General features: G+C 43.5%; 7 protein-coding genes across 15 annotated transcripts; 2 read left to right on the forward strand and 5 right to left on the reverse strand.

Moving 5' to 3' along the window:
• Positions 1-2,540: 2,540 nt before the first annotated feature.
• RB195_001518 (uncharacterized protein) lies at positions 2,541-5,492 on the forward strand (the record flags this gene model as incomplete). Its single annotated transcript, XM_064198333.1, has 9 exons — positions 2,541-2,554; positions 2,740-2,833; positions 2,885-2,976; positions 3,088-3,199; positions 3,964-4,092; positions 4,151-4,284; positions 4,867-4,988; positions 5,129-5,295; positions 5,379-5,492. The coding sequence occupies 9 exons, from the start codon at positions 2,541-2,543 to the stop codon at positions 5,490-5,492; spliced, it is 978 nt and encodes a 325-aa protein (XP_064054214.1).
• A 38-nt stretch (positions 5,493-5,530) lies between these two features.
• Positions 5,531-12,330, reverse strand: RB195_001519 (uncharacterized protein; the record flags this gene model as incomplete). 2 transcript variants are annotated; one of them, XM_064198334.1, is made up of 8 exons in its annotated part: positions 5,531-5,691; positions 8,980-9,133; positions 9,233-9,382; positions 9,456-9,754; positions 9,846-10,197; positions 11,694-11,750; positions 11,938-12,037; positions 12,188-12,330. In XM_064198334.1, 8 exons carry the CDS (start codon positions 12,328-12,330, stop codon positions 5,531-5,533), a joined length of 1,416 nt encoding a protein of 471 aa, XP_064054215.1. The 2 variants fall into 2 exon arrangements, with proteins under 2 accessions (XP_064054215.1, XP_064054217.1); XM_064198335.1 differs by lacking the exon at positions 5,531-5,691 and having other exon boundaries at positions 8,153-9,382.
• Positions 7,186-7,572, reverse strand: RB195_001520 (uncharacterized protein; the record flags this gene model as incomplete). The annotated part of the gene is made up of 1 exon (XM_064198336.1): positions 7,186-7,572. One exon carries the CDS (start codon positions 7,570-7,572, stop codon positions 7,186-7,188), a length of 387 nt encoding a protein of 128 aa, XP_064054216.1.
• A 2,779-nt stretch (positions 12,331-15,109) lies between the features above and the next one.
• RB195_001521 (uncharacterized protein) lies at positions 15,110-23,762 on the forward strand (the record flags this gene model as incomplete). 4 transcript variants are annotated; one of them, XM_064198340.1, is made up of 11 exons in its annotated part: positions 15,110-15,199; positions 15,266-15,399; positions 15,633-15,635; positions 15,675-15,727; positions 15,929-16,095; positions 16,151-16,218; positions 20,249-20,293; positions 20,358-20,535; positions 21,041-21,177; positions 23,553-23,625; positions 23,697-23,762. In XM_064198340.1, the coding sequence occupies 11 exons, from the start codon at positions 15,110-15,112 to the stop codon at positions 23,760-23,762; spliced, it is 1,014 nt and encodes a 337-aa protein (XP_064054218.1). The 4 variants fall into 4 exon arrangements, with proteins under 4 accessions (XP_064054218.1, XP_064054219.1, XP_064054220.1 ...); XM_064198339.1 differs by lacking the exons at positions 16,151-16,218; positions 20,249-20,293; positions 20,358-20,535 and adding an exon at positions 20,013-20,120; XM_064198338.1 differs by lacking the exons at positions 16,151-16,218; positions 20,249-20,293; positions 20,358-20,535.
• Positions 23,763-25,446: 1,684 nt separating this feature from the next.
• Positions 25,447-26,692, reverse strand: RB195_001522 (uncharacterized protein; the record flags this gene model as incomplete). Of its 4 annotated transcripts, XM_064198343.1 has the most annotated exons (2): positions 25,791-26,476; positions 26,617-26,692. In XM_064198343.1, the coding sequence occupies 2 exons, from the start codon at positions 26,690-26,692 to the stop codon at positions 25,791-25,793; spliced, it is 762 nt and encodes a 253-aa protein (XP_064054224.1). The 4 variants fall into 4 exon arrangements, with proteins under 4 accessions (XP_064054222.1, XP_064054223.1, XP_064054224.1 ...); XM_064198342.1 differs by lacking the exon at positions 26,617-26,692 and having other exon boundaries at positions 25,447-25,830; XM_064198341.1 differs by lacking the exon at positions 26,617-26,692 and having other exon boundaries at positions 25,447-25,803.
• A 24-nt stretch (positions 26,693-26,716) lies between these two features.
• RB195_001523 (uncharacterized protein) lies at positions 26,717-27,781 on the reverse strand (the record flags this gene model as incomplete). 2 transcript variants are annotated; one of them, XM_064198345.1, is made up of 1 exon in its annotated part: positions 26,717-27,781. In XM_064198345.1, one exon carries the CDS (start codon positions 27,779-27,781, stop codon positions 26,717-26,719), a length of 1,065 nt encoding a protein of 354 aa, XP_064054226.1. The 2 variants fall into 2 exon arrangements, with proteins under 2 accessions (XP_064054226.1, XP_064054227.1); XM_064198346.1 differs by having other exon boundaries at positions 26,717-27,379.
• RB195_001524 (uncharacterized protein) lies at positions 27,621-27,986 on the reverse strand (the record flags this gene model as incomplete). Its single annotated transcript, XM_064198347.1, has 1 exon — positions 27,621-27,986. The coding sequence occupies one exon, from the start codon at positions 27,984-27,986 to the stop codon at positions 27,621-27,623; it is 366 nt and encodes a 121-aa protein (XP_064054228.1).
• Between the last annotated feature and the right edge of the window lie 3 nt (positions 27,987-27,989).

Below are 27,989 nucleotides of genomic sequence, written 5' to 3' on the forward strand. Positions count from 1 at the left end.
GTTAGGAACGATTTTTCGCTAGTATTACAAATTCATTCTAGCATGTTGACGCTTCTATTAAAAAAAACAGGTATAAGCTGTGTTCAACACTGAATGACGTGACTCAAAATTCCACAAAGACTCAAAAAGCGTAGCGATCTTCTAATATTGTGGTTTTTCTAGTATCACACATTCGTTTTGCATCTGACGGCAGTGTGATAATGGGAACTGCGTCGCTGAAATATCGATAAGTTCTAGCAGACCACGTGAAATGAAATAAAGCCGTAATGGACATGATTGTTCCACTCTTCAAAATCATTCCTTATTCAGAGATGACATGATTTGTGTGAACTGCTGTTTCAGGTTGGCTGTTTTGGTCCAACGAGTCAGGAGCCGGCGAGATGCGTACTTCTCTGTAAAGTGCGACTTCATCTGTTTCTGAAATAGATGATACGTGAAATACGATTCCCAGAGTTAGAGCAGTAGTCTTTTGACACGAAGAAGATTTGCGTTGGCATCTCACTCATGTGGAGGTGTATTGAATAAGTTGTCGCTTTTGAAGAGGTCGTGTAGTGAACTCTCGGTGCGAACAACGAAGATTCACAGAAAGTGGTGTTTTGCATAGTTCATATTATTCGCTGCATGCTGCAATTCTGCAAAAATGTTGAAATGAAGCACATTTTTGAGAAGAAATGAGAGCTATACGCTAGTACTTCTCCTTCTTCAGGTAGTTGTCATTTGAGGAATTGAAAAGAACTGAATGCGAGCGACAAAAAGAGAGTGACCTTTGCGGCCATACCACAGTCCTTCCAAGATTTTTTTTAGAAAGTATCGTAGCTAATGTAGGTAATAAGTCACATATTCAAAGTCGTTCGTGGTTTGGTTAAACTAATAATGAGAACCAAGGATTTCCCAATGAAAAATCCTGCTATGTTGTTGTTTGCTCCTCGCACACCGTTTGTACTCGCCATCGACACATACGGAAAAACAGATCTACGTTGCGAACACATTTAATTCTTCACGTCACAGCGTGCCCGCAGAAGCATTTCTTCATCAGAAAAAATCACAATATCCACACTTGTTTTTTTCAATTCTTCGTTCAAACATTGCGCTCTATGCACACTCAGTAGACTTATCTGTTAATCAGCGGAAAATCACTCTTTATCTGGTGCAGCTGAAGTCCTTCATACAGCTCGTAATTTGCGTTGATCTCTTCGAACGCGAACGCAGTATTCACTTTGCTTGGAGGCAGCGTACCACGAAATTGGCGTGCTATGGAAATCTGGTGGAAAGCATAGAACTCTAGCATAAATCACGAATATGAGCGTTACCCCGCTTAGTTTGCCCTAATCATCCCAAAAAAATGGCGCGAGTACGACGTTCGTTCCTATGAGGTAAACTGGAACGTGCCACAATTGCACATGAACCGCATCCACGAGCAGCGGTCGAGTATCGGTGAGGTTTAATCAGCAGCCTATTCATGTAAAACAATGAATATGCTGCTAAGGGAACCGGAGCATGTGCAATGGTTCCAACGTACCTCATAGAAACCAGGGCGGTTTCCGCGCGTCTTTTAGAAAGACTAGGGGAAATTAACGGGTCACGTTTATATTCGTAACTTACCAAAGTCTATCTTCTTTACCGGGATTCATACTACCTCAACTTCGTGATACGGTGCCTTCATCAGCAATAACTTCGATGTGATGCACCTGCGCCATACGCTTCTGGGCTTATCATATTGTCATACTAGACGTATGTGAAAACAACATTTTAAAGTTCATTTTGAAACAAATCGTTGTGTAGAACGCCATTCTCCTCATCTATGGTAAGTACATATTATCACCTATTTCGCTGTTCTGGTTACACTGTTGCCTTCGCATGTAAGCCGCAATATCACCCGTTGCTGTATTAATACAAAAAAAAAACTGAAATACCCTCGATAGAGAACCTTTGTTTTCCAGAAGATAAAAAGGTAGCCGTAGATGAACACTGTGTCCCGACAGTACTCCTGCAGTTCTGCATCACCCTTTTTTCCTTTCTCCGAATCGTTGATTGTTATTGCCAATCTGTTGCTCACATATTATCTTCGATGAATCTGTCCTCAATCTGTCAATCTGTCCACCGATTTGTAATATTGCAGTATGAACACTCAGCACAACAACATCGTGTATAAAGATTTTGGCTAAATCGCATGATTAATCAGCAAAAAAAGAGAGCAGAAAGATTTAAACCTACTTTTCAGACCGCTTGCAACGAAAACGACCAGATTCGGACGAGTTGTCGGTACGAGAGCTACAACGGCAGAGAAAAGGTCAGGTACAGATTTGGAACTCCAACAATTCTTTTCAGTCCCCACAAAACAGGAATCTTCAGTAACAATTCTAGACAATTGTAAATTGCTGCCGTAGCAGTTACCTAAATACTCCAGCAAAACTCAAGGGCAACAACGTAGCAGGAGACCAACCATGAATGTTTTCCACTTTGTTCGATGATTTCTTTAAAGAGGAGGAGAACTTCAAGGAGTCGTTCATGACTAATATTTTAATAATGTTGCTCCAACAATGCATTACCCTTCGTAAGTGTTTAGCAATTCTTTTTTTTTTTTTGCGAGTTTTCACTCATGAGGGTAGAATCTATTGCGTTAACAAAGAACTTGTTCCCCCATTTGCGCTCACACATTTCAGATTTGATAGTTTTAACCCACAGCGACTAATCCTGCTTGTACGTGGAACAATTGTGAACAATTACTATCTTTTCTAGCATGACTCCATTTTCTCAGCGATGTATACGACTTGATGACAGCGATGATGAAATCGAACAGTTGCCCCAAATCACAATTGAAGAACACCATTTTGTATGTTTATACCAGCTATGGATGTACTCACAGTAGCTCCGAATTATTCAGCATTCATCATTGTTTGGTCATCAATTTGCAGTGGACACATTGCAAAATTCCAACTTTCATCAATTGTTGAAAAATGTCGACAAACTAGAAATGTGAGTGAAATTTATGTTGGTGTTCTCTGAGATGTTGCGAAATAGTTTGTCGTACACATCTATGCACGCAGGGTAATACTCATGCGGAAACATCCGAGTTTCTCTATTCAGTTACTGTGACGCACCGCATGAAAGCTTTTATGAGTCAACATCGGAATGTTCGATAGATGTGTCGATGGAGGAAGCTTTCCACTTTCCCCAAAAAATCAGCTCTAGACTGCCGGTTCGTTACAGATCGTTTTCATCACATGTGAAATACGCGGGTTAGGAAATATTGCGATACTGCTAAAAACTCTTCTTTTTCATCTTACTAATCCATAATATCATGAAGAATGGCACATTAATGACTACTTCTGAAACCTATGACAATACTTTAAGTAGAAATTCAGAAAAAATGCTTTTCTAACCTAGCAGCTAAAATCGTTCCAGCTTTTGAATAAGACTCTATTTATCATTATTACCATTATTGTCGTTATGATTATTATTATCCATTAATCTTACTGTAACCTAGGAACAAGAAGATCATTAGACAACGAACAGTTCAGATTCTCTCAGTCGAACGAGCTAAAAAGTTTCGTTACTCGCTCGCTCGCGATCGCTGGTCGTCTGATGATTCATACTTGTGAGTGAAGGTTATCAGACGATCATCAATCCTCTTATCCTCAGTGATAAGCCAAATCAAAATGGTCAGTTCGAAACAAAGCAACCACCTGGTGCGTCACGGGCGCTTTCCACTTTCCGTAGCGGTAGAATGGATTGGGACCTCATCACAGAAATGTAGAACGATAACTTGTTTTTAACGCTATAGGCGGGAATGCGGCTCGGTTTATTTCCGGTGCTCGTTTTTTTTTAGCCGCACCCTCATACCTGTAATAAGCACATGTACACATGTGCATATGCACATAATGCAGGGATAAAACAAACAAATCCATTCACGCCATCATAGTTCTTTATGTGTTATTACTTTGTGTAATGCTACTGTTGTAGACAGAAACGACCATAAATCAACAAATTTCTTCGGAAAATATAAAGAGCATGTGGTGTCGCATGGTTTCTCACTACCTGGAATGGGTAGCTGGAATACCGGAGCTGAGACTTATGGGTGTTCGGGAAAAAGTAGGACAAACAGTTTTCTATTCGCTTTCGCAATTTCTAACCATCTGAGATAATTTAGGTGAAGTTGATTACTCGTCAATTATGTAATATTATTTGTCTGACAGCATCATACTGGACGTACAAGCGTGATCATGATGGTATCATGTTTGCGAGTGGAATATGGTTCAATCCAAGAGAAAATTGCGACAATATGTAAGTTATGGCGTAAACGAAAGGAAATTGATTGTTGATAACAAGATCGGATCACTTTCTTTGCAAGTTGGATTTAATTTAAAGAGGTTATATCATTTGTGAAATAAAGGGCGGATATTTCCAAATGAATTTTTGTCCGTACGTTGATCATTTTTGAAGCGTGGTATAGTAGTGTCAAAACGACATGAAGCACGTACGCAGTTGCGTGCGCGGCTTTTCTCGAAGCGCTTCGGTGGATCGTAGCGGCGAAGGAGCATGGTAAAACCCTTGCTGGCACCACCCATCGCTGCAGAATGCTTCGGTCCACCTCGGTTCCAACTACTGCCTCCGCTGCGCCGTTTCGAGCGCGTACGCAAGTGCACCGTACTTCATGTCGTTTTGACCCGACTATAGCAACATCAATTAATTACAGTACTAATTGACGTTTCCAAGTTTCGTCCCACGGATAGCATTCTTTCCAGATCTTTTTTAGAGGAGAAGTTCGTGCAACTAGAGTTCTTTTGACTATGACATACTCGTCTTCAGAAAGAATAGAATCTCAAGTTTTTGGGTCCTTTTTACATAATGATGACTGCTATTTAGTATAAGAAACTACGTCACGTCTCTCGCTAACGTCATTCACACTCACGTCATCTCGACATTTCGAAGGTTAAAAGTGGCGAGAGAGGAGTATCTCCTTCTGAAATTGATCGTCCTCTTTGAACGTAAGGTTTATACTGTTCTTGTAGCGAAAATTATAGATTTCTCAGTCTCTGGCTCTCAGTGGATGTAGCTTTGAAATGTTTACTAAAAACACTTTATTATTCCACTGGCGAACTAAGTTGGCAAAGGTGCTTTATTTTAGCTCTTCACGTTCAGTTTCCCGCAGCCGATAGTTTAATAGTGGAAACTGCCTTGGCCAAGTATCGATCGGCACTAGTATCTTTGGTAAAATACAGCCATCCGGAGCTCGATCATGAAGCTGTAATGGACCGAATTCTGGCACTTTTTGGAGTTCTTCCATATATAGAGGTGAATAACGTGAGAAATCCGGTCATCCACTCATAACAATCACTTTCGCATCAGATGGTCACATGCGAAAATTTCAATTTCAGCTGGTCAGCGAGATGGACAACATGCAATTAGCACATATGATACTTTGCAATAATGGTAACATGCAAGGTCGGCTTACCAATGCGATTCATGTGCATTCGTCAAGGATTGATTGAAATATTGTCATTGTCATGTCATCTCGTATTCTCTCTTCTCACTTCAGTGACTCAACTGCACTGTCTTTTCTGACTTTGCTAGAAGTAATTACTTTGCAATAGCCTGTCGGTATTTGTACCCTCGAGTTGAGCTGAGCACTAAGTGTTTGTAATCTTTTATTCTTGGGCGACATCTTGGCGAATTCGCCTTCTTCGGAGCCTGAAATGAAATCAAAATAGGCTGAAGATCTTATTAACAAATAGAATTCCAAGTCGACTTTTGTATCACGTAGCTACAAGTGGAAGCGTAGATGGTACATTAGGATCGAAGGCTCTTGACATAGTAAGCGTAGCGCAGTAGAAGCAGCTCTCAACCTATACAAGGAGAAGCCTTGCCTCTAACAGATGACCTGGTCTTCGCCCCATCGGGAGCATCCTCAAGAGGCTCAGGCTAATGAAGCGGTTATTGGTGTCGTCGTCCCATGAGTCTCTGATTGGTACTCGGTCTGCAGGTATCCAGTGGATGGGGTGCTCCTCGTGTGCTCCAGACGTGGGCTCTGCTCCCCCTCTCGTGCTAGATAGCTCCACCCCTACAGGGAATATTATAGTATCGACCAACTTGCCACAGAGCGCATTATCCACATCACTTACACCTCCCCCCTACATTAAGGCCGTCCCGGACTTCCATATATTTACAAATAACCCGCTACAAATAGTGACCCGATAGACAGAAATATATACTTATATTTGCCTGTAATATACTTACATACTTACATAATTACATAAATAACACGCCGGCCGCGGCAGCAATTACTTGTTTTCGAAATAGCGAGGGAGGTCTGCTGCAGGCACAATGGCATTAAGGGAGCTGGCCCAACTGATCACACGGCCCCAGAAAGGGACGCTGCGAAGGGGGATGATTCTGGGTCGACGATGGACTAGACTTGATATCTGTCGGATCCCGACTATGAGAAAAAACAGAATGACCGTCGCCGGGCTCACGGCCATGAGGTACACTAGACTTGGAATCTGCCGGATCCCGGCTAAGATATACACTAGACTCAGAATCGGCCGGTTCCCGGCTGACAAGACAGGAAGAAGAAAAAAGTGACAAAGGACTGATCTTTGGCCGTATCCCCCGGCTAGGCGAAGTTGTCCTTAGTTCGGCCGGATCCCGGCGAGGCGAAGTTGTCTTGGTTCGGCCGGATCCCGGCTACAAGACGATGTCCGGGATCCGGCCGAACCAAGGACAACGGTGCGCCAGACTCTCTTGATGGGCGGCGATTAAAGAGAAATTCGCTATGAATTTGCGGAAAAATTTCGCCATGCCAATAAAGGCTTTAACCTCTTTGATCGTGGAAGGCTTGGGAAATAGCCTGGTTGCGGTCGACGGAGCTATAGGAATTGCCCGATATCTCATGATCTGCTCGGGAAGTCTTTTTCAAAGATGACAATGCCGTCTAGATAGGCCAGGCAGTTGGCTTCCAAGCCCGCGAGTATGCGAGACATAACTCGACAGAAGTAAGCGCCGGCATTTTTAAGGCCAAAGGGAAGGTAAACGAACTGATACACTCCACGGTGGGTTGCCCACCCACATTTCTCTTGAGTCTCAGGTAATAACAAAAACTGCATATAACCTGACGCTAAATTCAACGTCGTATAGTATTTATGACCCGCTATCTTAGCGAGTATATCCTCGATTCGGGGCAACGGATTAGATGGCGATCTTGCTAAAAGGACGGAAATCGAGACAGACTCGAAGGGAACCGTCCCTCTTCTTTACTAACACTGTACTATGGCTCCAAGGAGTATCACTCTCTACTATGCGACCTGCTCGAAGCAATTTGTTAATGTGCTCATCGAGCTCTTTCTGAAATTTTGCCGGAATCCGCGGCGGTCTAAAGCGCGAAGGAGGAGTTTCACTGGTTGTCTTAATAACTATCTCGGTCTCTTCGTATGACCCTAAGTCATACGCATCACGTGAAATACGATCACTGAATTCATCGAAAAGCGCAAGCAGCTGCTGACGCTCCTGCTCCAAGGCCTTCGCCTCGGACAAATCCAGCTTAAACGGCCAAGAACTATACTGAGTATCGGGCATACTGCCACATTACAGACGTTACCTGCTGCCGAATTTGTGCTAGGGAGGAAAAGGAGGGCTTTCGCAATAGCTACTTTTCCTCCCTAGCACAAATTCGGCAGCAGTGGCACACAGTGGCCTCTCGGTCAATCCGCACGGTGGAGGAAACCTGCTGGCCCTTATATAGGATCTCGGCCTCGTTCGAGGGGTTAGAGACCAGCAATCGCGTCGCACCTGCGCTAAAAATCACCGGAGAGACCATTAGCGAACGATCACTCAGGTGGCTCGACTGAGCGGCGATAACAAGCGGGGAATGGTCTGCAATTTCGGAGTAGCAGGGGACAAAAGTTTCCGCGCTAGGCGTCAAGACTGTAGTCTCGGCGACGCGCACGGGGATTTCTTCAGCGCCGTTTATAAGGTTGGCGGAGTCTGGTGCCGGAGTGTTGCATAAGATGCTGACTTGGTGATCGGCCATATAAAATGTACGGTTTCTATAGTTTATACTCCACGGTGGCAAGAGACTAAGAAAGTCGTTGTCCAAGATGATATTGTAGGCTTCTGCCTCACTAGGAACGCACACAGATTGCGTTAAAAAGACAGACTAGTACAGGGTGAGCGTACCAACCTCAAATCGGAGATCAGCGCGACCACTAAGCTTAACAGGCACACCTGTCATGCCTATTGCGCACGGTATGTCGCTGACCCCCATCGCAAACACCCCCAGTAAAGGCGCCGTATCCCTAGAAGTTATAGTAACAGCGGCGCCAGTATCTATTAATGCTAGGATGAGGACCCCATTGACTATAACTGGAATTTGTGCCACAAAGAACTGGTCTCTACTGGCAATAGCCAAGACTTCTACCGGGACAGAGGTGCGTTGTCGCAGCCATGCCGCGATTACCCTCAAGAAAATGCGGCTTACAATTACTACTAACCCATTGACCACAGGAATGGCTCCTAAAAGGACGATGGCAAGCGAAACACCCAGGCGAAATCCAGCGGGGACACGATCGTAGCACATAGTAACAAGATTAATGACGTTGAAAGTGCCAGGAACCGAAAAAGGCGAATTAACACAAACAGCATCGGTAGAAGTACACAAGGAAAGAACCAACGAACAAGCAAGTAATAAACGAACGTCTGGTAAATTATGAGGAGATCGTAGAGAAGACTGAGAAGGTTGACTAAAAGCAGAGCTTGCTAGCTCTTCATTCCGTTTCATGAGTGCTGAGATTCGCACCTCAGATTGCTCACAAGCGGATTGCGAATTCCGCAAAGATATAGAAAGCGCGTTAATTTGTTCGCGGGCCTGCGAAAGTTCTTGAGAAAGAGAGTCAGAATCGGGATATACAGCATTAACAAAGGAAGAAAAAAGTCGCTGGCAATCATAAAACGCCAAGGAACCACGAAGGCTAGACTGACGCCTACCTGAAGCTGGCAACTGAACTGATAGCGATGGACACTGTCGAGCGTGATGACCAAGTCCTCCACAGTTGAAACAGTTCGAGCGACTAGGGATAGGTCGACGGTCGGGAATACCATGCTGGCGGAAAACATCCTGATTCCTTGCTGGTGCTGACTGCTGAAAGAATCGTGGTCGGTTCGTGCGAGACAAACTTCTGCGCACATACCTACGTTCTCCAAAGTTCGTCCACGGCGGTTCAGCTGCCACCGCCTTTACCTCTATGGTGCGTGCGGCGCCAACTGGGTTGATCAAGCGGTCAGCTGTGGCCTCGGCTAACAGTTGCTCGACCATTTGGGTCTTCGCTACTGCTTGCTCGAACGTCAAAGGGTTGTCTAACTTGATGTAGTAGCGAATGTCAGGACCCAACTTAGACACAAATTCCTCAAGGACCCGTTCCTTCTGACTACTTTGGGTCCTGGTCGGTCGTAGCGGCTCGAACCAGGTTCAGCAGACGATTAGCAAACGTCGCTGATGACTCCCCAGTCTGATGTTGGCAAGCAGACAGCGCCTGCCTCGAAATGTAGCGATGTTGCGGGTCTTCAAATGCCTGCTTTAGATGCGCTACAATTGCGTTGTAGTAGCAGCGTTTCTGCTGACTCAACTCCTCTACCTTCTCACGCGCTACCCCATCCAAATAGCAGATAAGGAAATCTGTCTTTTGTTGGGACGTCGCAACCGCAGCCGCATCACGTCTTCCAGACGGCGAAGCCACAGCGAAAACTGTGTCGTCGCCTGAACCTGTAAACGGAGTCTGGGTGTCGGCTCATCTAGGCTATAAGTTGCAACAATAGGAATAGTATCAATCCTGCTCCCGACTGCCGAAACCGACCATCTATATCATGAAGCAAGGTAGGAGTACCTTCGTCCACTTTCCTTGTTAACGAAGTGATTGCTGACCTGGCGTCGTTCCATACTTCCGTAGTTGTCAAGGCAGCAGCATCCCGCTGTGTTTTCGCATCTCTCCCACGTGCGTTGTCGCCATCGTTTATTTCCTGCATGGTACGAACGAGCCGCCCAGTGGCGCTCGTCATAGAAATTGATCTGTGTATCGGGGCAAGAGCCCTAGACTCTAAACTTGAAATCGGGGCAACAGCCCTAGAATCTGAACTCGACATCGGGGCAACAGCCCTAGAATCAGAAGACAGAGTGCGCGAACGAGTTACAGGCGGACCTATCACTACCTAGAAAAGGATATAAAAGATACGCACCAGAAGGACAACGAATTTCAACGTTAACGCGACTCATCCTCACATAACAGGCTCCGCAAAACCAACACGAGGAATTCAACAAGAAGTAAAATGGCAGAAATAATTACGAATGAAGGACATTGCGGAGAGAATTCAAATGGAATAAGGGGAAATGTAGCGAAAAGATCTGGAAAAGGAAACCAATTGAAAAAGAGTGCCTATTATATGAGGAAGTCGCGAACTGTACCTACTACAATAACGCGAAAGATTAGGAAAAAAGGACAAGGAAGGAATACCGCGACAGACAATGAAAACAAAGGTACCACTGAAAGAACAAGCATAATGAAACGAATGCATGAATACGAATGCAAAAGAAATACGATCAGGGTTATATGTCATAGTCACAAATAAAAAAAAACTAAGTCGGATTGTGTAGGCTCCTTATATTGAAAGACCGTATGGGGACGGGGTTACGCGGGCTTGGCTCGAGGGTTTCGCAATACCCACGCACCAAATCCCGCAAAAGCGGGTCGAAACTCAAAGGGCCAATTCGAACTGGCCAAGGTTTCGCAACAACTTGGCCCAAGTCCAAATCGATCACGTGAGATTTCGCAACCCTACAATTCAAACCCAAACGCGAAGGAATTTCGAAATTCGAAAGTGCGCCAAAACCCAATATGAGAGAGGAGAAAAAACAAACAGCCCAACGCAAAACGAACAGAAGAGGAACCCCAGCCAAAGGGGAAGGGAAAAGAGTAGCGAGAAGGACGGAGCCTAGCAGAGTGGAAATGCAAACACTATCACGATTATTTCCAAAATGTGCAATACCGACAAGTAATATGAACAAAACAACTCACCACATCATATCCGCAACATTAGTCTGGATAATGGGCCATACCGGCCAATGTAACACTGATCTAATTATCGGGTCATCCATCCTACTACTAATATACATGACACCCGAGGCACGACCCCCTCGCGCGCCTCGGTCATGACCTCGTACCCAGGCTAAAACAACGGGTCCGGACCATTACGCACGCTCATCAACCGCTAACCTCAACCTCGGTGCATTGCAACTACAACTCAGGCGCCACTTACCTCGGTGCATCACAAGTCATTATCAGCTAACTACCGCATAACTGGATAAAACGCGCTAAACAGCCTAGTTGCCCTACCGCACTACTGGGGCCCCCTAAACCATATCATCAGCACAATACCACAATATTTCAACACGAACACTGCACCGGAACGGACTCAACATCAATATCAACATCAACATCAACATCAATATCAGCATCAATATCAACTGCACCGGAACATCACTTACCTCGCGCAGCAACTAAAACGCATTTTATACCCTAGCCTGGTTCTTTTTCCTTTTTCTTTTTTTTGACCTTTTTTAAACTTTTTTTTAGTACGTTTTCGCTTTTTCCTTTTTTTATTTTCTCATTTTTGCAAACAAATAGCATAATAACGGATACAAAACATACCACCATCACTCTCGTGCTCCGTTGACCGTCTGCATGTTGTGCTCTCCATGCGAACGACTGAACAAAAAAACGAAATAAACAAAACTACATAACCACACGGAGCACGAGGAAGACCAGCGGGGAGTACCGTTAGCCACTGCTCGACACCTGCGACTTCACCGTAGCGAAGGGTGAACCATTCACTGCTACCAGTAAGCGTCGCGCAGTGGAAGCAACTCTCAACCCATACAAGGAGAAGCCTTACCTCTAACAGATTACCTGGGCTTCGTCCCCATCCTCGAGGAAGCATCCTCGAGAGGCCCAGACTAGCGAAGCGGTCCTTGGTGTCGTCGTCCCATGAGTCCCTGATCGCTCTTCGGTCTGTAGGTGTCCAGTGGCTAGGGTGCTCCTCGTGTGCTCCAGGCGTGGGCTCTTATGAGCCCAGCCGCGAGACTGCTCCGCCTCTCGTGCTAGATAGCTCCGCCCCTAAAGGGAATATTACAGCATCGACTAACTTGCGACAGAGCGCATTATCCACATCACTTATAACATGGGTCGTCTCTATAGCCTTGCGAGCAGCAAGATAAGGTTTACAGATTGACTTTGTGATGTTAAGATCAATATCGTAATCGGCAAAGCGGTTACACTCCCTCAACATGAATGTCTCTCAAGCACAAAGCCTAGGAGAAAATGGTACCGCAAACTCACTAACAAGAATGTTATGATTCGCTGCTTTTCTGCTCATCCCGCACCTGTGAAGGTGTCGGTAAATTCGTACAACCTCCTTCGTTGGGAAAGGAAGAAACAAAGGACAAAAATTAACTGAGCAGCTCTTTTGAAGTTTTGTTTTTGTGTACCGTTGATTTCCTATAGGATTGGCGCTACCACTTGGCGGCGTTGGATCAAAGCTACTGTTCAAAAATCTGTAGCTAATGTAGAGCTCACCCTAGCAATTTTAGACAAACACCATATGCGATTGTTTATATGCCCGCATTTGCACTATACCTGCGTGTGATGTAGGTCCAGATTACAAACAAGAGTATGGATCCACGCCAACGGAAAGGAGATGAATCGCAAAGAGAAATGTCTTTTGACTACCCCCGCCCTATTTGAGCCTGTCATTTAATAGCGCTATCTACCTCAAGTAAATCAGGAAGGTGCTTTCATCTTAAAGCACACTCCACGCTTCTACCTCTAGCTATAGGATAAACATAATAAATCACTCCTGACTTCGCCCCTCATGCTCTGAAGAAAAATTCGCCGAGAAGGCAGCCTAGATAAAGGGTTATAACAACTTCGTGTCCAACTCAACTCGAGAGAACAACTACTGAATCTTCATCACGTTGAGGTCTGTTGAAAGTCAACATGGAATCTGTAAATTAATAGTAAGTAGTCTGCGTTTTTTTTATTGATTTCCTTGAGATGTGGCCAAAATTGGTATTGATATTTGTCAACAGCTAACGTTTCGGCGTTTTCGCCTTCGTCAGAGCCTGAAATAATCAAAGCCATTAGTGATTTATTCTTTAAAGCGCCTTATCTCCTACAGAAAACATCCAAACGGTAGGCAAACTCAAACAACAACACATTGGCTAGTGCTTACCTCATTAGCTAGACTGGGTACCGCAACAAATCACCATGTACCACAGACCCTTGTTGGGGAGACGACGCAACAATAATCTATGTAACGGCAATATAGCAGTGATTTGCGGTCTACTTTAGGTTTTTCGATCTTGGACATGAAAGCAATGGCAAGGGTGGGCGCCAGCCTTTGCGCCAGAAACTTCAAACTTTTAATTGTTGATATTGACGCACACTGGCAGATTCGACTGGCAATCCGTGATTACGGTAGAGTGGTTGAATGCAGGCTTTTTTAAGCTTTTCTCTCTATTTATTAGCCACTTTTTGCGCTGCCATTGAACACTCTCCATACTGGTTGTTAAAAAGATCGCAGGTTGGCAGCATTTCTAATGGTATGTTAAGCTATCAGTTTTTGTAAAAAAAGGAGCCCTAACTTTCACTACAGATTTACGACACCTCGTCTCCACGACATATAATATTATGCACTTTGTGGTTCAATAGAAAAAGGATTGTCGCAACGATGATGAAAGTATCTTCACACTATAGTCCCCCAAAGATTAGAGTATTGAAGAGAAATGCGGGTAAAAATCAAGCGAAATCTCGTAGGTTTCATGCGTTTAAGTGGAATATCAGGAAAAAAAGAATGCACTTGATCAATATCTGAGTATCACCGGAGGATAGTAACTACCCTCCTCCGGTGATAAACGTGCTGCGTCATCATTGAGTTTTTTATACTCTTCAGCCGTGTCCTGCGATAAACCGTAGTGAAGGATGAAATCTGACGTGATTTATCCGATCAAACACATTATTCGCCCACAAAAGTGCTAAGTTACCTGTTGGGGCCAATAGCTAAAGTAGAAGAGAACATCGTATCTTAGCATCAGCTGACTATACCTGTTGTGAAGTGACTAGCACAATCAAATATCAGCCTTAAATACGACACGAGTTCCCGCGTAATGCAGGGGCATTCCTCTTTGCGACTCATCTTTGAACCCTTAGAGTGAATCCAAAAAGCCTCCACAGCTTTGCGCCGCAATACTAGGTTCGCGCGCCGAAATCGTGATCTTATCTTCAAAATTTTCTCCGTTATGACGCCGCACCCTATGACTACCTAGTGCACCTGATTTCCTTTTGCGGTCGAGGTGTTATTTGATTCAAATACATAGTGGCTCTATAGATATGTCGATCGAAGAAGCTCTACAATTCCCTAAAAACATCTGCACAAGAATACCGGTTAGCAGGGCTATTTCGGATTGTTTTTTCTATGAGATTTCCTGCATGGCAGTATTTTTACTTCTAAAAGGAGCGGAACCAAAAATAGAATCGCAAGTCATTTTTTCTTACAATTAAACGTAAAGGTGGATTTCATGATGGGTTTAAATCTGCTGGGATCCCTTGAGGAAATCGTGTGCAATAGAAATGGTCTCGGATTGAACAACATGGTGTTATCTGCGCCTATAACACACTATGCAGTGTCTACACCAGAATCAACGCTTACAAAACATCGCCAAAATTTAGGACATTCTTACGTTATTTATTGCCAAATTGCAAGCACAGTAGAACACGAGCAAAATCAGACAGCGCTATTCACCTTAACTTATCAGAATATCCGCATTGGGACCCAGCAACTCGTTTATATTCTGTGCTTGTTGCCTTTTGTCTTTCCTCATGCGAAGCAGCATTGCGGTTATTCAATGCCCATAATATGCAAACAGCAAAAAAACTAAGACGCAAGCACTCACTTTCTATTCATATTTCCATGAAGAATGAAACTTTAAGTAACAGAAGACGCATAACATGAACAAAAATTAACTTCGTAGGCTCTGACAAACAACGATCGACAATTAGCGCTCACGAACATGAAAAGGATGTGGTGCCGTCTTCTTCCTCATTACTTCGAATGGATAGCTGGAGTACCTGACCTGAGATTCATGGATATTCAGGAGAAGGCGAGTTGGAGAAGAGGAAGTGAAAACATGATCATCGTTTTACTTCTTCTGCTTGAATTCTTTCAGGTCAAACTAGTTGCTCGACAGCTCTCTACCGTTGTTGCATTGATGGTTTCGTTTTGGACATTCAAGAGCGGTTACGACGGCATTGTGCCTGGTAGCGAAATTTGCTTCAGTCGACGAGAAAATAAGGACGAAATGTCGGTTGTTTTTTGTACAATGTGTTGATCTTGTCTGTTGTACAGCTCTTGAATGCTTCCAATCCTTCACTATAAAACATTACAAACCTGCGCTGAGATTGGGCGAACGTCATAGTAAACTCTCAGAGCACTCAAAAAAATTGGTCAGCGCCAAACACATCTTCCTTGCGTAGAAACACAAACTTATTTTTAATTTATCGAGAAGATGTCATACCGCAAAGAATATGTTCCAGCATGTTGGTCAGAATGGTTGCTTAGAATTAAACGGGATCCAGTGTCGTTGCCAACATCCTCAACTCGCATGTAATCTCAACGTTTCGAAAATTAGGTATGACCAGAGAGCAGTACCTACTTCTGAAACTGGTTATTCTGTTTGAACGTTAGTTGTGCACTCTTTTCACAAAGTGTATGAATGAGGTAACACAGAGTCTGTGTAGTATGAAGCGGTGTCATCACTGATTGCCGTATCTAAAAACTTCGGAAAGACATAAAAACGCCCAGTTTTCATCTAATGTCCTCTTTCTTTCAGCATTAGGCACTCGTTTTGGGCCTGTCGAAAGTGTGATAATGGAAACTGCTTGGCTGAAATATCGATCGGTTCTAGTTAATCTCGTGAAACGTAATAATCCGAAACTTGACTATGAAGGCGTAGTAGACAGAATTGTGGCACTCTCCGAAATCGTCCCGTACCTAGAGGTAATTAACATGAATTGTTTCAACTGTTATTTCATGAACGTTAATGTTTACACAGTTGCTCCCAAACGTGATCAGCCGCGCTGACGCGATGCGTCCTCAGCAAACATCGGCACTGGCGCTTCAGTGAGCCAAGAGCCGGCGCGTCGCGTCGCTTCAACATCGCTGTTAACTGTGATCGGCAAGTGTATCTATGTTTGATTCAGGTGATACGTGAGGTCAACTCTAGAGGTATAGAGGACGTAATCCCTCGGAACAAAGAAGAGTTGTACGGGCGTCTCATAACAGATATTCATATGACCTCTATGTGTAATGAATAAGCACTTGTTTTCAAAAACATAAAATCTGATCATGTAGTTATCTCTCATAGCGAACAATGGGATTTTACGGAGACTTCTGTTTTATGTAGTTAATTTTATTGATAGTACAGTCCGATCCTGCCCAAAATGTTAAAACAAGAAGTTTCATATTGCATCCATGGAACATCCTCGGCTTGTTTTCTATGTCTTACATTTACTTTGAACACAAGAGTAGTCTGAGAATACAATTGGAGCCGAGTGGACATGTTCCTTGCTGTTAAATATCATTTTTTCGAAAATAAATTTAGAATTTCGTTGTGGTACTCCTACTTTTCGTATATAGACGAGCGCTTTCCGACAGTACTTCTCTTTTCGTGTAGTCATCATATGAGAAGTTCGAGAAGAAAATCGAATTGTGAGTGACAGTGACATCTGCATGAATGTCTTATGGTAGTTTTTACAGAGTATTGCAGGCACCACAAGCAACGTAGTTACGTATTCACTCATAAAGTGGTTTGAATGAGCTCCTAATAGGAACCCAAGATTTTCTGACGAAAAATGTTATCACTGGCCTACTTCCACTGTTGTTCGTTTGTGCTCCGTACCGTGTGCGTCGTGCTTTGTGCTGTGCTACACATGCGCAAGAACTATATTTTTATCTCTTCTTAAGCAAATTTTTTTGTGGGAACTGCACTCTCTTTGTCTTCAATGAATACACAGGATTGTCACAAGTTTCCGAAGAGTTTGCTCCTGTTGTATAGTTGCCTTCTTTGCATGTTAGTTTCAATATCCCCTGCCGTTGAAATCAGCAAAAATCTCTTCTTCAACTCAAATGTTCCTAATAGAGAATCATTGTTTTTCACAAAGTATACAAGTACCCTCTGATGCCACGGATAGTACAGTCCATCCCTGCCCAATATGTCAAAACAAGAAGTTTCATATTGCATCCATGGAACATCCTTTTTTTGTTTTCTAGTTTTTGGCTTGTTTTCTATGTCTTACATTTACTTTGAAGACCCTCTGATGGTGTGCCAGCGAGGTTTTTAGAAGGAACCTTTTATTTCCTTGACGATTCGGCTTCTTCGCCGTCTTCAGAGGCCTAAATAGAGGATGACTGGAGCAATGCTATGTTTATCCCGTCAAGTGCCACACTACTCTGGGTCAGTGTTTCGATAATCGTTCAAAGTGGTGCAAACAGAAACCCATCTACATTGAAAATAGTCTTACTTGTTGTTCCACCGGATGTGGTGCGGCTGGTAGCACACACTTGTCACTCAGTGTAACAGCGAATGAGTATTGCTGCGTGTAGATCACCAGCGGTATAGATGATTTTATCTACACACAGAATATCAAGCAGTCATAGATCACAGAGCGGTACAAGTGGCAAAGACTCATTCGTTATCGACAAGCATTCATTCCTATTATTCATTGAAGGGTTTCTTTTAAGAATCCAAAACGCCTCCAACGTCTTCCTTGCCGATATTTCTGTTTCGTGAGCCAGTAAAACGCATTTCACATCATAATCGTTTCCTTTGTGAGCCTCTTGTCTATGCCTTCCTAGTGCTGTTATCAAACTTTTTCGTCGTTTTCCTGCTATATGTTCATTAATCCTCACTCCAACACTCTTACCGGTCTCCCCAATATAAGTTGCATTGCACATCAAGCACTCAATCTCATATGTTACCCCCATTTTTGCGCAGTTGCCTGTTTTTCCGTAAAGACAAATAACACATCCTTCACAGATGCAGTATCTATCATATAACGTGTTTCTAACAAGCTGGCTTTTGATGTTTGCATTTGGGATATTTACCAAGATCACGTCATCTTGTAATTGTGCTTGGATAGTGCTGCGTTGAACAGCTGCACTGACACTGTCAGAGATAAAAGGAACACAAAGAGAAATTTTGTTTTCATTGCTATATACAGTGCGGGTTCTTCGGCAATGCGGACGTACCGTATGGCCATTAGCGCATGCGACTTTCAAGGCTAGTCTTCTTAATTCGTGTCGTTGTTGGTTGCCAGTGCATACGTCACTACCGGTTTTGGACATATTACGAATCACTGCGCATTTCACTGCAGTCGGATGTGCAGATTTGGCATGCAATAATATGTTCTTGCAACTTTCTTTGCGACCATTTTACTCTAATAATGCCATTTAAAGCACTTATTTGGGCGTTGAGGTAAGGAAGCCATCCTTCTTTTCGGGTTTTTCGTGTGAGTCTTGAGTATTGTGATTATTGGTTGAGTATTCGGAAACATTCGTCCATTTCGGATTGTGTTGATGTTATGATGCAACGGTCGTCAATATATCTGCAATACATTATTGGTCTATGCGAAAGCACTGGTTCTTCGATTCTGCTCATGAAGAAGATCGCCAGTACTGGTGCTAATCGCTGACCCATTGCTAGTCCTCTCAGTTGTGCGATATAATTTCCTGACCACCTGAAGATATTACAATTCAGGTATTCCTTGATAAGTGTCATTATGCGAGTTTTACTAAGGCCATATAAATGTCAAAGTCAAACATCAAAGGATTCTATTACGCAGTTGCCCTCAACTCTCGCATTGCGTAATCGCTCAAGGAAATGGTGCGTGTTCGGCAAATGAGATGGTATTTTAGGCAAAATTTGACTCACAATTTTATTAAGGAACCACGAAATTCGATCCGTTGGCCCTCCCACACAACTTATTATTGGTCGAATTTTGAATGTTGCCGTTGATGTTGAGTTCATCTCAACGGATTTTAACTTATGCGTTTTGATGAGGCTATAGAACACAGGACAGGTCGGTTTGTGAAGCTTGAGGTGGCTTACAAATCGTTCGTCAAGACCAGCAAATTTACCTATAGACATCCACACATGATTCACGCGTTTGCACTGCACAAGGAATTCTTCCTCTGTTACGCGGCGATAGATCGTTTCATCTTGCAAGTGAAGATTTGTTATTTCCCGATCAAGAGCCTGTGACATGACTACGAATTCCCTACCTTTATCTGAAAGGCTTTTTCCCTCTACTAGCCATTTCGCGGATTTCTGTTAAACCCGTCCATTGCTCGCGCGTGAGATTGTTCAGGGTGAATCGTCTATGATGGTTATAAGCGAACAACACCCCAGACAGTAGAATCCTAAACATTGTGTTTGTTTCGCGAACTGGTCCGGGTTCTTTATAGAAGCTGTGCGAAAATGGTGTTGAAGGTAACGCTCTTCTGCTCATAAGTGCAGCTTGTTGATGGTTACTTTCATTATTCGTCCTTAAGCAAAAACAGGCGACTGCGCACAAGTGGAAGTAATATATGAGATTGAGTTCTTGATGTGCAATGCAACTTATATTGAGGAGACCGGTAGGAGTGTTGGAGTGAGGATTAATGAATATATGGCAGGAAAACGACGAAAAAGTTTGATAAGGCATAGACATGAAACCCACAACGGAAACGATTATGATGTGAAATGCGTTATACTGGCTAACGAAACAGAAATATTGGCAAGGAAGACGTTGGAGGCATTTTGGATTCTTAAAAGAAATCTTCAATGGATAATAGGAATGAATTCTTGTCGATAACGAATGAGTCTTTGCCACTTGTACCGCTCTGTGACCTATGACTGCCTGATATTCTGTGTGTAGATAAAATCATCTATATCGCTGGTGATCTACACGCAGCAATACTCATTCGCTGCTACACTGAGTGAAAAGTGTGTGCTACCAACCGCACCACATCCGGTGGAACAACACGTAAGACTATTTTCAATGTAGATGGGTTTCTTTTTTAACTACTTTGAACGATTATCGAAACACTGACCCAGAGTAGTGTGGCACTTGACGGGATAAACATAGCATTGCTCCAGTCATCCTCTATTTAGGCCTCTGAAGACGGCGAAGAAGCCGAATCGTCAGGGGAATGAAAGGTTCCTTCTAAAAACCTCGCTAAATTTTCTGAAAAACAATGATTCTCTATTGGGGACACTTAAGTTGCAGGATAGATTTTACTGATTTCAACGGCAGGAGATATTGGAACTTACATGCAAAGAAGGCAATTATACAACAGGAAGAAACTCTGCGGAAACTTGTGACAATTATGTATTTATTGAAGACGAGGAGAATGGAGTTTTCACAGAAAACTTGTTTAAAAAGAGATAAAATTATAGCGGTACGTCACAGTATCTAAATAGAGAAACTGGGATACTTGCAAATTGCATTATCCTGCATGTAACCCATTCTCCAGTATGTATAAAACAAATTTGTGGCCAGAGGAAACCAAAATAAAATCCACTCAAATTTCCAGTTTGTCAAAAATGTCGAAGCAAGTTCTTCGTTAACGCAATAGTAGATTCTACTCTTATGAGTGAAAACCCGCAAGAAAAAAAAAAGAAAACAAGAATTGCTAAACACCTATAGTTCATAATGCAGCGAATATTAGTGAATAACACGTTCAATTTTTCAAATCATAGAGTGGAGTAGCGGATTCAGAAAATTCTAAGATATTTTGAAACATTGAACATTTTATTATGTGTAAAAATTCTTACCACCAAATCTAATTATCCACAGTGCAATTACATGAAAAGTATTCTAATTGCATTCTCTACGATAATAGTCTGAAATAACGTTTCAAAAAAAGCCATGCGAAAAATCTTATCCATTCTATTACTTTTCAGATCATGTACTCGCACGAAAAAGATCAACGCGATATTACGGCACATACGTTCATGCTCACAACTCTACGACTTCCTTCCCCGGTGAAAACATATGAGAAGATCGTATCAGCGTATCGAAAACTGAGTGTTATCACTAGGTAAGTGGCATAATAATAGCAGATAATGTATTGTACAGGAGCGGTCGGTTAGAGGTTCTGCTGCCTGTACAATAGATTAGAGCTTCGAATCCGCCTCAGTGCTCACCAAGCCTTTAATCTCTCCTTTCATCTTTCTGGGGTCGATAAATTGGTACGAGACTTGTCTGGGAGGATAAAAGCACTGAGCTGACTCATCGGCTAGCCTCCGCAAGCCATTGTTTAAGCCATTCCGTAAACCCCAAACGATTCTGAATTGAAGCGAATGTGGTGGCGCATCCCAAGCAGATTGATTAAAGTCTGACACTTTATCCTTTATCATTTAATATATTGTACGGCTGTGCTAAGTCTCTATGCCTGTCAAGGCAAGAGGTGAAAAGAGCGCACAGTTTAGCCAGAGATTCTAGAGATTTCCCAGAAGGAAACGTCTGTTGAGTCCGTTTTGCTTCGCGCCAAGCTATGCACATTGTTCGCTGTTCCACCGCTTCTCTTCGCAACGGATGCAACCTTGAAGAAATGCTTGCAATCACTGATGTCAAGATTGCATTGATACGAGCACAACCTACCTCTTCTGATGCGCACAAAACGAAACATCCGAGCAGGGAACGCAGAATGGCCGTTGGTACGACAATAGGGCAAGGGGAGAGGGCAATCGGATGCAGATGAGAGAAATTCAAAACAATCCAAGATAGAGACCAGCCGCCTTTACTCGAGGACGATGATAACAGAAATGTTGAGAACGAAATTAAGATCACTCAAGACGATACAGACGTCGTGTACACACTAGACCTAGAGAAAACCTGTGAGCCAAGTAATTTTGACAAAGGAGTGAGCAAAAAAGGTGAAGAGGGCTCAGTGGTAACGTTTATGGCGTTGTCGTCTCGGTGACCAGTATTTCCATTTTTGTGTGGCCTTCCAAACTCTACTGATCTACATCGTATGCTGAGGAAAGAGAATCGCTGCGAAAAATGCATGGATTTGAACTAGATCCGACATGAATGCCGCATAACTTACTCACCTTGTTACCGCTGCAAGAACCGAAGCCTCTCACTCATTTATTTGAAGCAATTATTGTCAGCTATTACTAACTATATAAGCGGCTCGAAAGGAGCGACGAAGTTCGTAGCAGGATTCATGGCGTCTCGGAGGCAACGAAACTAGTGAAGGAGAGGGTTCGTAATCTGCAACAAGAGCGGTAGCAGCTTCAGTAATCGTAGAACTCTTGCCTTGGTCTCGTAGATTTCTGGGTGTCTTCGCTTCTTAGGCTACAATACTACAGCGACTTGCTCGCGATGACTGACTAGATGACAACCAGCGGGTGATGAGAAAGAACTCAACTTAGCGCTTTATCTGGTACTGCGCGTGACGGTAAAACAACTCGCATATCATTGGTTATCATTGGCAGATTTTTGGGAAAACCGCATTTCTGAACTTACAGTTTTCTACTTCCTTAAGCATTGTCGTAGCATGCTTTGTCTATTTGTTCAAATATTTAATCACGTTATATTATTTTACTGAAATGATTGCAATTCTCAACTCCTAAAGGTTTAATTAGTCAAACTTGAAGTAAAACTTAAATCGTTGTTCTGAACTGGAGGACCAGTGAAGCTGACCAACGAGCTATCTCAATGGCCAAGTAACAAGATAACGCTCGACTTTTACGCATTTGCAGTTTCCCCACGCAAACACAAAGCAGCTTGCAGTTTAAAGTTCAATTCAGATCATTACAAAATCAGAGCATATTGAGAGTTCGGGTTCAGTAATACGCCGCTGCTGATTTAGTGCAGCAAAATCGCCAATTCTCCGACAGAAGACTAAATAACGCGTCTCCGCGTTTTTTTTAACCTCATGTCAATTTGATCTCTGCTGTACAGTCTGGGCAATCGATTGCGTATAATTGGAACTCTTAAAACATACCACTGAAGCACTTTTTGAAGAAATAACCTGCGGCCACACATTAGCAAGGCTGAGTCTCAAGTAACTGCGCCCCAAGGATGCATGATTTTTGACGTGAATGTGTTGTTTGACAAGTAAAATAATAATTGCATATTCGTACTGTACATGCCACTGATGCCTTTATATCTCCCGCGGCTGTATTTTTAAGACTTTGAAGTTGAAAATTTGATTAAAAAAAACAACATGTTTCAGCTACAAGAACGACGGACAATAGTAGCTTCAAAAATTTTCCTTCTAAAATCTGCAAGAAAACTATTTGATATGGATGCTCATGTTTGTTGATTCTCTACCTCAACAAAATTTTTTTTGCAGCTAAAACTACAGCGTCAATGTTTTATATTGCTGCATTATATTATTGTGATTTTTAAAAGTTGGCGGATCGTTAGCAAGAGAGGTGTGTCTCTGGATACAGGTCACTTTAGAGAACGGCTTCGAGGAGTCGGAGAACGGCTTCCAGGAGTTGCTTCGGTTTCTTCCGTAAGATATCCAGCTGCGGTCAGTTTTGATTCTTGATTCTGCAATGATGAAATCTCCATGCAATTCTACAATGAGCTCTTTTTTTGCAGTCTACTGGAAATGTCTTCAAATATCAAGCAGATATGTTTTTCACTAAGGGAAGACCTATTGAATAGTGTTCACCTCAAAAAAAATCCAGTATTCTCCAAATTTTCATAGCAAATTCTGTCAACTTCTATGGAAAGCCATTATTATCTTCACACGCCGTCCATGCCGGACAATTCAGGTCACAAACCGAGCTATTGCTGTATTACCGCATTGATTACTGCGTTTGAAAAAATACAACACCTACAGACAAGAATGTTATACTTACAAAGCAGTATTCCTCAATATAGTCCTTTTCTTTTTGGGAAGCCTTGGAAAATCTTGAAGGTTTCTGAAATTGAAGATTATGATAAAGAAACTAGTAGTGCATGTATGCTATCAAACGTAGTATTTACGAAATTATTGATTGAGTGATTTGGCAATGGTCCTAGCTTTACAGACCCGTTTTAAATTTCTGTAAATTCTTCAAATATTTTCTTCTCAGTTTTTCAAACCCTTGAAAGAAAAAAACACCGCTGCCATTCCTTAACTACTGGGATTCACAAAAAAAAAAAATAACCGTATATGAATGTCTACTGAGCAACTTTCTCCTGATTTTCTCTTATCAATATCCTGAACAACTCTGCCAGAGCAGTTAGCCCTTTACGGATCACCAACGTGGCTTTCTAGGGTTGACGGTAGGTCTTGTAAATTCTAACTGTATTGTGTATTCATGCCCCTGGCCATTCTTAACAAGCATTCCTTCGCTTTCTTCCTTAGCATTAATGAGCTACTGAAAACATGTGCATTGATTTCTGGTAGGCAATCAGATTAATCCACCACTATCACTTCTTGTCAAAAAGATATATGTTAGTCAGTTCCAGAAAAGTTTCCACATATGACGGCTGACTGCTGAGAGATCTGCTGTGGCTGACAACAAAGGTGGACAGCTCGTCCAACACCATCAGCATCAGGTTTTCGTCAACAACGATCCCACCCTTTTTTGCCCCTTCGTCCCCGTCCGATCCGTCCGATCTCGCTCATCGTCGCCTTATGTCCCATTCTCTCATACGCCTTTCTATCATACGTATGTTGATGAAGTGATTAGGAAAGTTATCACTCAGGTTTGATAAAAAAAAAGAAGAGAAAACCTACATGGTTGTCTATGCTCGGACCGAGCTATCTTGCTTTCGTTTAGCTCGTCTTATGTCTATACATTTTACTACCAAATATTTTCCATATACTCTTTCGTGTATCTTCATCTATCCGCCCTTTCCTCTGACCACTTGTCTCTATCTCTGTTTATTTGTCTGTGAACTGTTCCGTTCACTTGCTAATCTGACCATCCTTTTCAAATCAAACACTTCTACCCCCATCTCCTCTGATTCGTCCTCTGCCGAGCTGTATCTTCTTTTTTCCGTGTCACACCCTAACCACTCTTCTACCAAGAATCATTCATAATTTACAGAAACCTCCTGTCATTTGCCTGTCAATCAGTTTCTTTCTTTTAATATTTACTTGTACGATTATTCCATCGTATTGATGAGGATGACTTACTTGACTTAATCGGCGGGCTGATGTCATCGCCTGACGCGCTTACCCGCATCTTCGCCGAGGTGTGCCGTCCTTGAACACAGCTCTGCCCAACCTTCTCGATCATCTGCGAAAGCTTGCACAGAATCAATCTATTCGTCGCTATTACATAATCCGCGAAACCTTACGTCTCCCCTGAACTGCCTATCCACACCGAGTGTCATCAGCTCCTCTTTCACCACCTTAATCCAGATTTTCCATTTTCGGCCAGGTGGCTTTTTCCAGCTCGAACTCGACAAACTCCTGGATAATGCGCTCCAGTACCTTGTACATAACACGCAGCAAAGAGATTCCTCGATAATTCCTTGGGTCCGTGACGGATATGACGGATCCCCTTAATTCGGAGCCACGAAGACCGGCTATGTGTTGTGTGAGCCGGTTAAACTTCAGAAGGCATCTCTCAAGGGCTCTCTGGGTAGTAAGTAGCTTCCTAGACGTGGCAGCGGTGTCTGCCCACGTCTCCGCTGCGTAACAGAGCGCTGGAAGGACTGTCGAGTCGAACAGATGGGCACGAAGATCTTGGTCCGTCAGTTGGTCCATTTCCTGACGGCTGCGAATTCTGCCCATAGTGCTCTCATTTTTCTATTCAGTTGTTCCTTCAAATCGTTTTCCGTGTTCATAGAACGTCCGAGGTATACGTATGACGAAGTTTCTATGATTTGGGAGCCTTCAAGTTGTACTCCTCCGTCCTCGCAGTAGGCATTCTTCATAAACTGTGTCTTCTTTCTGTTTATTCGTAGTCCTATTCTCTTTCCTGTTTCGTTCAATTCGTTGAGCATCGTTTCTGCTTCACTGGTACTGCTTGAGAAGAGAACGACGTCGTCCGCGAAACGAAGGTTTGAAAGAAATCTTCCATCAACACGTATGCATCTTTTTTCCCAGGATAGTGATTCCATTATCCATTGCAATGCAGCCGTGAACAGCTTCGGCGATATAGTATCGCCTTGTCGTACCCCCTTTCCAATAGGTATGATGAGAGGGCGGTGGAAAAGCTGTATCCTAGTCGTGCATCCATCGTAGCGGTTGGCTGATGTCCTCACATACGACGCGTCCACACCTTGATCGACCAGCGCTGACAGTACTGCATTCGTTTCTACGCTGTCAAAGGCTTTCTCATAGGTTAGAACAGGGTTAGAACAAATGGCAGGCGGTATTCCCGGCAAACCTCTATGACCCTCGAAACGGTCTGGATGTGATCCAAGCAGCTGAACCCCTGACGGAATCCAGCTTGTTCTTGAGGCTGGGCTTCATCCAGCATCCTATATATGCGCGTGAGGATGATCTTGGTGAACACTTTGTATAACACGCTCAGCAAGCATATCGGACGGTAGTTCCGAAGGTCCTCTCGGTCACCTTTCTTATGGATAAGAACGGTTCGCGAGGTCTTCCACTGGTCTGGGATCCTTTCTTTCTCAAGGTAGGATGTCATGTGCGCTGCTAAGATTAAATGGAGCTAGTGGCCACTAGCCCGAAGAAAGTCTGCTGATATAAAATCAGGTCCGGGGGCTGTGCCAGGTTTCATGCTCTTGATAGCGACTCGTACTTCCGAAGGGAGAATCCGTGGTGGAGCTTCGCCAGTGGGGATGATTGGGCTTGACACAGGGGTTGATGAACGGAAAAGGTTCGAGTAGAACCTCTCCGTAATGATTTCCATCTCACGACGAGAAGACGTGCGAGTCCCATATTCGCTCAGCAAGGCTGCTAGCGGAATGTTATATTCGCGGAGATCCCTGCGGCACTTCTTTAGACTCGTTCTTCTTCGTGCTGCTTCCAGAATCTTCTTCTTCCTGTACTTCAAAAGATCCTTCTGCAACGCTTTTCTGCAGCTAGTGTTTGCTACTAACCGTGCAATGTGCGATGCATTCGGATCAAGCCTCAAAGCCCTTCTTCTTTCCAACAATTTCTTGGTGGTCTTCGAAATTCGATCCAAGTTTGTCGTGCGCGGCTTCGAGACACGTTCAGCACAGGCTCGTAATCCTCTGAGTAGCATCTCGTAGTCCACGTTTGGGTCCTCCTCCATGTGCCAGTCACCTTGGGACAAGCAGTCCTCGAGTAGGCAATCGCCGTAGACGACTTCTTTTCTCCTTTGTCGCCGATAGCAGATGTTCTTTTCCATCGTGTGGCTAAGTCGTATTTTCGCACGAAAGAGACGGTGATCAGAACCGCTACAAAAGGATGGTACTACTGAGACATCAAGTAGACACCACCTCCGGTTGGTGAGTATGTGGTCGATCTCCGCACGAGTCGCGCCATTGGGCGATTCCCATGTCCACCGACGATGATCTTTTTTCATGAAAAGAGAGTTCCCATGAAAGAGGCGAGCGGGGGACAACAGACCGGCGAGACGATTGCCATTTTCATTCCGGCCCCATAGTCCAAATCTTCCAATCATGTTTTCCTCTTCTGTGGCCTTTCCTAGTTTTGCGTTGAAGTCTCCGACAACGAATTTGTAGAAGAACTTCTCGTTGCGAACTACTTTCCTCCAGCTCCTCGTAAAACGCGTCCAATTCGGATTCATCAGCTGCTGATTTTGGTGAGTAGCAGTTGATGATACTGATGGATTTTTGGCGCAGAGGGCGGAGGCGAAGAATGGCCAGACGAGGTGACAGGATCTCGTGAGAATCGACAAGATGGACGACAGATGGGTGCACAACAAAACCAACACCGCCTACATTTCGTGACGGAACCTCCTCTCCACGAATGACGAGTGTAACGTCATTCATCTG

This window comes from Necator americanus, chromosome IV (genome assembly GCF_031761385.1).
Source record: "Necator americanus strain Aroian chromosome IV, whole genome shotgun sequence".
In the NCBI taxonomy this organism is placed as follows: domain Eukaryota; kingdom Metazoa; phylum Nematoda; class Chromadorea; order Rhabditida; family Ancylostomatidae; genus Necator; species Necator americanus.